Below are 11,631 nucleotides of genomic sequence, written 5' to 3' on the forward strand. Positions count from 1 at the left end.
AGATGAAAAGCGACAGCGCTAACCACTAAATCAGAGAGCCGCCAAACCGACTTACAACATTGAACATTTATAACTTTTTATTTATTTATCAAATTGCCCGTAGTGTGTGAATGAGTCTGTGAATGCGTGTTCGATGGATTGGCACCCCGTCCATGGTGTACCCCGGCTTGTGCCCTAAATCCCCTGTAATGACCCTATAGACAGGATTAAGAGTGAGTAAGAGAGTGAACGTTATAAACAACACCACGCAGCCCACCTGCAGTACCCTTATCACCCACTAGAGGGCACTCGGAGAAACGCGTAGAGCACGAGGGTGTACATGTATAGCGTTAAAAAAATACATGAACTATATGTAGTTCTACTTTCATTAGTTCCTCAATTTTCACTTGAAGATTCAAACAAATCAGTAAGAAAGAATTGTTAAAAAAGAGTTAAAAGAGATAAAGTTTGACTTTAGAAAGTTGCAAAAGGCTACATGAATAAACTTCCAGAAATAGCATTAATCTCTGGACCACCTCTTAAAGGAGAGAGAGTGTGGGGAAGAAAATTCGAGCTCTGTAAGACTTTAAATGATTTTCTATCTGTATAACTTGTTTGAGTAGGCGCTGTTTTTGCTCCACACTTCCCTCTTGTGGCAGAAACCGGGATTACAGTTAAGCACTCGATTTCCTGAGCTGCTGAGCTGCTGCTGCTCAGTGAGGAGGACAGCTCGCTCATGGAGTGACACACACACACTTCAGGTGAGTTCATATCAACAACATCAATACTTTGAGTAATGAGCAATGCTTTCAGGCAGGAATAACTGCAAGGTAAACATGTCATTGAGTTTTTTTTTTTTAGTTTTAGTAAACCTGCTTGTGCACTGGTGTGTAAGAGATGCTCTGAAACACTGCTTTAGATTCTGTTTTCTCTGTACAGGTGTGATGTGCTGATGCTCTAATGAAAGAAGTCTAATGCTTTCTAATGTCACGTATATCGTTTTTATTGTTGCAACTTGTCAGATCGACAGTCTAGACGACACTTATGCTTGCGTTCTCATGTGCAGTGTTTATTAATATTAAATCCAGTGATTGATGAGTTTAATAATCAGGTATATTTTGCATGTTGAATCAGATTTGCTGCGCATACTTACCTGAGATAAGACATGAATAATTAGCGCTAGATGAATTATACATCTCCCACTTAGGTGAAACTCGATCCCTCCACTCTTCTCGCTCTCTCTTTTACATTCATTGGCAACCCCAAAACATTGCCACACACACACACACACACACACACATACACACACACCTGACCCCCTGCAGTTTCCCAGCATGCAGCAGGAGCTCTGGCTCCGGGCCAAATCTCAGGTTATCGCCTCCCTGAAAGCAGTGTGTGCAATGAGGGCAGCAGCCGCCTCGCACCCGCTTCCTCCACCGCCGTACGAACACGAGCTGAAGAACGCCCTGTCCTCCAGTGATGGCAGCTCACTGAGACCGACACACCTCAGGACACGGGTGACCAACGGCACGTTTATAAACAGTCACGGGTTTCCACATGGCCATACCAGAGGTCAGTGTGTGTTGTGTTTTCCATGTGAGATGAGTACGCTCATCAGAACTCACTTTATACACATTTACACACAGAATGCTCAGGTATTAAAGATGTATTCAGATGATATTTCATCTCAATAAATATTTCATATTTTAACGGCAGAATTGATAGGAGTAATTAATGAGGGGATGTTGGGGTTGTAAAGGTGAGGGGGGGATTACCATAGTTTCTGTGGCAGTTACTTATGGAGTCAGGTTTACAGCTCAACACCCAATTGTATCTGAGCACTTAGAGGGTGCAGGACTTCGCTCAAAGGTCCAACAGTGGCAACCCGGCGGCAAGCCAGAGGCCTTCTGATCAGCAGTCCAACACTTTAACCACTAAGCCTATGGGGGTTGTAACCCGCCAATAACTGATACCACCAGTTTAGCACCTCAAATATCATATCTTAATGATGAATTAAAATTACTAACTGTTGTCAAACATGACGAAGTAGGACGTTTTTTCAATACAATGTAATTTGCAAGCAAAGAAGTATCCAACACATAAGTTGTAAACTGTCAACAGAAAAAAAAAATAAAAAAATTCCTTCCCAACAGGAGGCAAACAAATTTGGCGCTTTTATACAAAGTGAATGATTTTATGCTATCCGGCTGCACTATAGAGCGTAACGTTCTGATATGCCTCTTCCTCGTAAAATTAAGGTGAAACCGCTGACTCGCCACCGAAAAAAAACTCAAAATGTCCTTGGACGCCCCTACATGGGTGGTGATCTCAATCCCCCGCCCCCCCCCCCCCCCACCCCCCGCCCACCACCTGCATGGTGACCCGAAAGTTACACCCTTGGCTGAATGTTTAGATGATGATTAAACTTTTAAATTAATAAAAACATCTGTATAACATGACAAATCCCCCACAAAATTGAGGTTATTTCCAAAGCGCGTACTCAGTCACGTGACCTGGATGGACTGGCACAGAGTTCAAAAGAGAGGAAAGAGGTGCAAAGCAAACAGTAACAGATTCTGCAAAGAGGAGAAATAAAGTGGCACCTGAGCAGGTTCTAATCAAAGTAGAGTTTACATTGGAAAGCAGTTTCAAAGACGGACGTCATGTGATTTTTACGCACTTTGAATACATTTCCTTAAATGAAGCTTTAGCAATACTTCTAGTATTATGCAATGCTGCAAGTCATATGCATTTGTTTTGAAAAAAAAAATTCTATATCCACATCATGTTTATTTCATACTTTAACAGTTCCCAAAAAGTAGTTTATATTATTATATTTGTATAAAAGTCTGTTTTATATTTGTAAAAAAAAAAAAAAATGGCGGATACATCCTTAAAACACAACCGTCTTAAAGGACAAAGCGAGAGTTATAGGAATAGAAAATAGTTTTAAGAGCTGTTTTTTTCTGCTGGCTGTAAGATAATGTGTGAAGAAAGTGAAACATTACTAACATCACTATTAACCTTCTTCATCTTCATGCAACTGAACACACGGCCTCGTGTCCCTGGGACTGGAGGTGCCTTGTGAAGTGTGTTTTAAGGGAAAAGGGGGCAGCTCTGTTTGCGCTTGGGTCAGAGCTGGAATAATGAAAGCTTTAATTACATCTCTTTACTGCATGGTCATGCTACAAATTGCAGTTTTAAAGATATTTTGAAATTACATTTATACAAACTGCTTCTTTAATGCAGCTCAAATAACTGTGAAATCATTCATACACGGCTACATATAATTTACTCAACAACTGAGTCAATTACGTTCTAATTCTAAAAGTTATAAATAAAAACGGCCTAACTTCTAGGTGAGGTATTTATTCTCCCAGATTTACTGCGAAACAATGTTGCAACTTGCACCTTTGAAGTTGTATATTATATAAGCAATACTGATTGCATCTTTAATCCCATAATAAAGCAATATAATCAAAAGAAACAATATACCAGGGGATGGAGTTTATTAAAAGGAGCAGGATGACCCTTCATGATGAAGAGGCGTATAAAAAAATAATCGATGTATTTTATTTTATGGCAGAACCTGCAGATAAACAAAATACTGCTGAGAGCCCAAGGAATCTCAACAACCCGGTGAAATCCTCGAGGAGCCACCAGGAGCTGCACAGAGAGCTGCTAATGGCCCACAGGAAGTAAGAGCAGTAATCCTCATCTCCGTTTGTTATCTCGACATGGAGAGATACTGTATAGCGAGCGACACTGATGCTGGCCCAAGCAAGTGCATTAGAAAGGAACTGCTACCTTTTCATAAATCGCAGAAGCAGTGAATCGAGGTCGGTTAAAAATTGATGACAGTCTCTCTCTCTCTCTCTCTCTCTCTCTCTCGTCTTTTGTGTCACACAAACTACGCTCGGCCACACGGGCTGCAATCGTACACCGTCTCACATGAGCGCTGTGTCAGGCGCTGTAATGATAGACATGCACCTTGCTGGATAGCTCTTCTTTACAGGACTGAGCTATCATAGGGACGGCTGAGAAACATTAGACCGGTTTGGTTAAAACCAGTGCTCAGTTAAGTCTTGGCCACAGAATGGCGTAAGAATTCAATTGTAACTGTCAGTTTGTATTGCAACATCAGCAACTGACAAGTGCAGTAGTGGCAGCTGCATTACTAATCATATGTGTGTAGTATAGTGCAGTAAGTTCGACCGTGTGATCTGATTGGACGAGAGGAATTAAACAAACAAGTCTTGGTATAGAGCATATCAGCACTTGGAGGTTAAACTACTGTATATGTATCACTCCACATCATAGATGTTCTAACAAGTCGTAATTACACTAATTAATGGGATAAAGTATGTCGGTTTGGTACTCGAAAGAGGTGAGAGCAGCTGCCTGCCAAAAACCAAGTTCAAGTCTCCACTACATTCCAAATTATTACGCAAATGATATCTTACTCTGATTTTCAGAATTAGTCAATGCAAATGACAGTCAGTATAATTTTCTAGTTATCAACCATTAAAACATTGTATAGGCTGTAAAGAACTGAAAATGGGCTTTTGTTCAATTTGCAGCTCATATTTACTGAAATCACTTTAATCGAAAACATCCTAACAGGGCATGTTGCATCTTGACATAGGACCCCTTCTTTAATATCACCTTCACAATCGTTGCATCCATTGAACTTGTGAGTTTTTGGACAGTTTTTGCTTGAATTTATTTGCAGGATGTCAGAATAGCCTCCCAGAGCTGCTGTTTTTGATGCAAACCGCCTCCCACCCTCATAGATCTTTTGCTTGAGGATGCTCCAAAGGTTTTGGGTTTGAGGTCAGGGGAGGATGGTGGCCACACCATGATCTTTTATGCCCATAGCAGCCAGTGACACAGAGGTATTCTTTGCAGCATTAGATGGTGCATTGTCGTGCATGAAGATGATTTTGTTACGGTTTATCTGGCAAACTAATTATCACACGTGTCTGAGATTCATTTCAGTGATCCAAAGAACCCGAGACACAACACCATCCATGAGTTTAATTTAAAAACTAAACATTTAATGTTTATGACACTTACATTCAATTTGCATAATAATAAATCGGAGTACACAGCGGAAACCCACCACGGGGAGAACATGCAATCTCCATGCACACAGAGACGGGAATCGAGCCTGGCCAGGAATCGAACCTGGACCCTGAAGGTGCAAGTCGACAGTAAAAAAAAAGTAATTCGGAATTTCCCCTGAACCGCACGTGTTGTTTTGTCCACAGTTGACGCAACACAAGGCTGAATCCTAAATCCCTCTTTAACCCCTGATCAAGGGCCGTACTTGGTGTGTAAAACAAGAGATTGTCCACCCTTGCACACTAGCTTAAGAAGTTTCTCAGGAATGTCCACCACCTCCATGGCTTATTCCGCTCACCTACTGTAGCTGTACATAATATGGATAAAGATATTGCTTTTTTAGTTTTGTTTCTGTAGCAACAGTTCATTCTAAGGAGCCATACAATACAGATATTCCATATGAATGGATTTTAAATATGGAAAGTATTCTATGGGTAGACTTTTACTTAACATTTAGGGGAAAGAGTCTACAGTGTTTAATAGTTCATTGTAAGATTGCGGCCACAGAAAAGTCAGGAGCACTGTGTGTACAAATGGATATTGTTGCAAAGCAGCTTTACAGAAATCAAAATTCTGGGTATATACTGTATTTTCTAAAGATGGTAAAAAAAAACCTATACATTTATAGCTTTATCAGATTGTCCCTAATGAGCAACCTAGAGAGCTCCCTGAAATTACATGAGAAAGAAACCTTGAGAGGAACCAGGTTAAGGGGGTCTCATCTCATGCTTATTTGGAGAATTAATTCCTATTATAACTGTGTACAATTGTAATTGTAAAAAGTGTTTAGTTGAAGTCCAAAGTTTGTTGAGGTTACCAGTAATAGAGACTGTTCAGGGCCATTTCAGTCCTAAAACCATTTAGGCGATTGCAGTCACAAGTCATCAAAGAAAAACAGCACTCCAAAGCTATCTTCAGGGTGATTAAGTGGAACCGTCCTCAATTATCACATCAGTGTCTTTAAGTAGTCCTCAGCAGTAGTATGGGGCCGTCCTCAGCAGCATGGAGGGCTCTTCATGTGATAAGATCTCCAACCAGAAGTAGGACATCAGGATGAGTCAAGCAGGTCCGGGGGAAGAAGGGGAACATCAGGAGAGAAGGAAAAGTTCTTACTTTTTAAAAGAAATTATGGAGAATTTGATATCTCTGTCAGTGATGGAAAAGAAAATACTTAATCTGAAACCTCTCAGATGTGTGTTTGGATTTCTTTTTCCCAATAAGTGTTTTATTTATTTATTTTTTAATCAGTATATATGATATCCCTCTTGTTTTGGCTCCTTCATTGAGCAGGAAGATGACGGCATGAAACGTAAACTATCTCATTTTGTTTCATTCTGTAATTCTTCTAGTATGCCTGGTTGTGTTTTTGTGCTTTGTCTCCTTTGGGGAGGACAGGGGTCTGGCTGTGTGCTGTAAACCTGAGCTGCAGATGGTTCTGGAGAGGAGGAAGAAGGAGCAGACCCAGAGAGAGGAAGGGGAACAGTGCAGGAGCCCTCTGGAGCAGGTCCTCCTCCAGCGACAACAGAAGCAGCAGGAAGTGATGGTCAGCACCACTTTAAATCCTAATTCAAAATAAAACCACAGAGACTCTTATGACAGATGTAATATTTAGACCGGTATGAGGTTATACACATAGAAGAAAATCTAAAAACATTGTAGTTGCATATTGTTACAGTACATACAGTACTGTGCAAACGTATTAAACTATTTAGTCTCTGGTACAGTTTGTGCTGTTTAATAAGGGTATTAGATAGTAAGTTTTACTGAGCATCCTGCAGAACCACCAATAATTCTTCTTAGGACTTTGGTTGCTCCACCTCCTTCTGCCATACAAATATTTTTATATTTTATTAACTTTAAATTTTGTGCTGGAACACTAATTTTTGTAAATCAAAAATGTTTTTTTTTTTAAAATCAATAAGAAAATTAGAATTAAAAACTAGGGCTGTCAATATTAATTAACGCATATTCATGCATCTAATTAATCTATACATTTTTGGTACTTTTTTGATGCAAATTAATCATGTGACCTAGTTTGACCCTATTGGCTTCCCATAGTAGCAGCAAGATTACACTGCTGTGTGAGATAATAGCACGTACAGTAAATTCTTGGATTGCGATTAACTTGGTCTTTGAAAGACAAGCAACATTTTTTATAAATTTTAAGTCAATAAACAAGCGAGGTCTTGATATACAAGTTCTCAAGTACGTATACACTTTGTCTGCCGAGCGTCATGTGATCACAACTGAGCCAATGGTTCTTCTCTCTCTTGTGCTGCAGGATTGAGTAATCGTTTTCCATACTCTGTCACAGTGCACGTGCATCACTATAGTCAACATCTGTGTGAGCGTGTACTGTTTCTTATAACATTGTGACCATGTGTGTGTGCGCGCACGTAAAGCATTTGTTTTATTTTGTGTCCAAGTGTAGTGACTGTTCTTTAGTAACTGTACTGCAACAATGGACTCTTGGAAAAAAAAGGTTAAAAAGGCTTCATTGTTAAAGTCACACAAAAAGAAGAAGATTTAAGTGAAATGACAGAGACTCTCTGTCAGAAAGCAGTGATTCCATTAGTTTGTGTGTGTGTGTGTGTGTGTGTGTGTGTGTGTGTGTGTAAGGGTACACAATAACCCCCACCTTCTCCTTCCCTGCTCTCTCTCACACCAGCCCTGATTTTTTTCAAAGGTAAAATGCAGGTTTATTTGTTTTATTTTTATTTTATATTTTGTATTAATCCTTTTTATATGAATATTTTTGGGTTGTGTAATGAATCATCTGAGTTTCTGTTATTTCTTATGGGGAAATTCGCTTTGAAATATAAGTGCTTTAGATTACAAGCATGCTTTCGGGAAAAATTATGCTCGCAATCCAAGGTTTAACTGTATTACGTGGATAATAAGATGACTGATGAAACATCACCAGGTGTACTGAATGGCATCTCATTATAAAAAGCTTCTAGTTGGAAGTTTGGATAAAACCAAAGTTGTGTGCTTAAGCTACCTTTGAGGGGAAATATTTTTACAAAAATACATTAAATGTATGACACTGAAAAAGGCTATGAAAGTGTGGCAGTTAGCAGAAACTACTTTTATAGCAATTACTGGAGACCAATGGACATCAATAAGTAACCATACCTACCTCTATTTAACATCTGTATCTGTTTCCTCTGACTATATTTCAACATTGGAACATGCTTAGGAGAGGTGGCAATAGAGTTTCTGACTATTCTGGTTAACAGGATCTTGGAGAGTGAGGGGATCCCAGAGGAATGGAGGAGAAGTGTATCTTTCCCTAAGAACAAGGAGGATGTGCAGAGCTGTGGCAACTACAGAAAAATACAGCTAATGAGCCATACAGTGAAGCTTTGGGAAAGAGTAGTGAAAGCTAGGTTAAGGGCGGGGGTGAGCATTTATGAGCAGCAATATGGTTTCATGTCTAGAAAGAGTACAACAGATCCAGTATTTGCTTTGAGGATGCTGATGGAGAAGTACAAAGAATTTGTTGCATTGTGTCTTTGTAGATTTAGAGAAAGCACATGACAAGGTGCCGAGAGAGGAGCTGTGGTATTGTAGGAGGACGTCTGGAGTGGCAGAGAAGTATGTTAGAGTGTTGCAGGACATGTATGAGAGCTGTAAGACAGTGGTGAGATGTGCTGTAGGTGTGACAGAACAGTTCAAGATGAAGGTGGGCCTGCATCAAGGATCGGCTCTGGGCCCCTTTTTGTTTGCTCTGGTGACAGACAGGATGACAGATGTGGTTAGTAGACAGGAGTCTCCATGGACTATGATGTTTGCAGATGATATTGTACTTTGTAGCGAGAGCAGGGAACAGGTGGACAAAAATCTAGAGAGGTGGAGGTATGCTCTGGAAAGCAGAGGAATGAAGGTTAGTCATAGCTAGACAGAATACATGTGTGTGAAAGAGAAGGACCCAAGTGGAACGGTAAGGCTACAGGGAGCAGAGGTAAAGAAGGTTCAGGACTTTAAATACTTAGGGTCAATGGTCCAGAACAATGTAGAGTGTAGAAAGGAGGTGAAGAGGCGTGTACAGGCAGGTTGGAATGGGTGGAGAAAAGTGTCAGGTGTGTTTTGTGATAAATGAGTATCAGTGAGTATGAAAGGAAAGGTGTACAGGACAGTGGTGAGACCAGCAATGCTCTACAGCTTCAGAGACAGTGGCACTGAAGAAAAGACAGGAGGCAGAGCTGGAAGTAGCAGAGATGAAAGATGTTACGGTTCTTTTTGGGAGTGACAAGGATGGATAAAATAAAGAATGAGTTTATCAGAGGGACAACCCGCGTTAGATGTTTTGGAGATAAAGTCAGAGAGGCTGTGGACATGTTCAGAGGAGAAATTGTGAGCATATCGGTAGAAGGATGTCAAGGTTGGAACTGCCAGGCAGGAGGTCCAGAGGAAGACCAAAGAGGAGATTTATGGATCTAGTAAGAGAGGACATAAAGTTAGTTGGTGTGAGAGAAGAGGATGCATTTTAATTGATTAATCACAGTCTATAATTATTTTTAATTGTAATTAACTAGATTAAAAATTGTAAAAAAAATGTTAAAGTTTCTCAATGATAGTTAAAGCCTTCTAAAAAAGATAAAAAAAACCTCATACGGTGCCAAATGGAGAGTTACGAATGTAACATTAAGACGTACTAGCCAAGAATCTGGGTTACGATACTAACTTCAAGGAAATTACATTTTTGGTTTCTGATCAGTGTCCTTTTTTTAGGAAAAAGATAAGTTAATCTTATATGAATGAAAATCACAACATGTGCGTCTGTTCTTTGGTGTGTCCTTTTCCATCTTACAGAGGGAAAAGGAACAGGAAGAGAAATTACGGCACGAGGTACAGCTTCTGGAGTTTGTCAGAGTGAGACAGAATTTGAAGAAAGTGCATTCAGCGCTAAACAAAAACACCAACTCCTGAAAATCAGCCAGGAAATAAAGCTGGCTTTGACAAGGAGAAACAAATCTGCCGTAGATCCCCAAACCTCCCGGAATAACCTTCAACAAGACTGAATGGGAAATTTGCATTTTAAATACAGTACCACAGTGTTTGTCTTTGTCCTTTTTGTCCAGATGAATGTTTTCAAAATCCATAATGCAACAAACTAATGTAGCTCTGATATAAAAGTAAGGGTTTTTTGAGCAACACATGCTTTGTTTACGGGACAAATCCTGACGAGTTGCATGTTAATCTTCAGAATTGTGTAATTTTAATAAATTTAAACTTTTTTTCCTTGGAGTGATGGTCTATCTCCACTTTGGTTAAGATTTTCCTATAGCATCTACAATGACCTCAGAACACCCACAGAATGGCGTCAGTAGGATGGTGCGTACTGTAACCTATATTTGACTAAGAAGTATTTTGCAGGATGGAATGATGTCATTTTCTCCCCTGGTGTCATGGAACTGCAAAGGGCTAAATTAGGCAGGTGTCTGCATGTTCATAAACAGGGAAGGAACGTCTAGTTAAGGACACTACCCCGAGTTAATGAGCAGGAATTTTAAGATAAAGTACTGATTTCTTCGTCTTTTTCTGGTTATAGCTTGGGAATTATAAGCTGCAACCGTAAATCAAACCCAACATAACTCTAATGCTGAATTTAAGGTGAAGCTGTGACTTATACTGTAGCTCCCTGTCTAAGGCTGACACAGTTTGTTGTTCAAACAGTATGGTGCAATTTCGGTTTAGGAGACAGCACACCACAAATATAGAATAACTCTATTAATGTCATTAGTAACATCAGCACTGCATGCACCTGCTAATTTCTCACATAAATAACGCAAATACCTCACCAACCAACAAATTAGCACTAAACACACTATACATAGTTTAATATAAACATAATGAATGTGTTTCAAGGTGGCCTTTTTTCTTTAATGTTCACCTTTGAGTATATTATTAATCCGTTTGCTTTTGTTCTTGTAAACTTTCGGGTGTTAATTGTGACTTATTTTTATTTGCACCTGTATTTGAAATAAAGTGGAGAAAAAAAACAATAATTAACATGAATTATGATTTACTTACTTTTTTTACTTTGGGGAAGGGGTGGTCTGGGCTTAGGGAAAATCACAAAGAATTAAGAATTAAAGCAGCACACATGCACAAAAACGAGTGCTTTCTGAACACTACCAAACACTTGTGTTCTGAAGCATTCATAAGATCTCGAGCTAAATCCTTTAATCCCAAAATTTCCAAAGACAACTATTAACTCTGTGAAAGCCCAAGTGAATAAAAAGTATGCCAAGTACATTAAATCGTAGCCAAAGCTTACATAAGTGTACTTGCAGCCAAAGGAGTAGTATACTTGAAGTTTGCTATTTCAGAATAACTCATTTTGTACTAAGTGCATTTAGGTTGTAATTAAATTACACAAAAGCACAATTTTAAGTGTATACTTTTGTGTGCTAAAGTGAAACAACTATAAGGCTGTATACCTATATGGCTGTAAAAAATGTACATACCTGACAAAGTAATTAATTAAAATATATATTTAATGTATTATATGTACTGTACATT

At 39.3% G+C, this 11,631-nt stretch overlaps 1 protein-coding gene across 1 annotated transcript; it reads left to right on the forward strand.

The window, feature by feature from the left end:
* The first annotated feature begins 1,313 nt into the window (after positions 1-1,313).
* Positions 1,314-11,041, forward strand: si:ch211-218o21.4 (uncharacterized). Its single transcript, XM_053504667.1, has 4 exons — positions 1,314-1,551; positions 3,566-3,677; positions 6,499-6,646; positions 9,919-11,041. The coding sequence occupies exons 1-4, from the start codon at positions 1,314-1,316 to the stop codon at positions 10,033-10,035; spliced, it is 615 nt and encodes a 204-aa protein (XP_053360642.1). The 3' UTR covers positions 10,036-11,041.
* The last annotated feature ends 590 nt before the right edge of the window (positions 11,042-11,631 follow it).

This window comes from Clarias gariepinus, chromosome 9 (assembly GCF_024256425.1).
Source record: "Clarias gariepinus isolate MV-2021 ecotype Netherlands chromosome 9, CGAR_prim_01v2, whole genome shotgun sequence".
In the NCBI taxonomy this organism is placed as follows: domain Eukaryota; kingdom Metazoa; phylum Chordata; class Actinopteri; order Siluriformes; family Clariidae; genus Clarias; species Clarias gariepinus.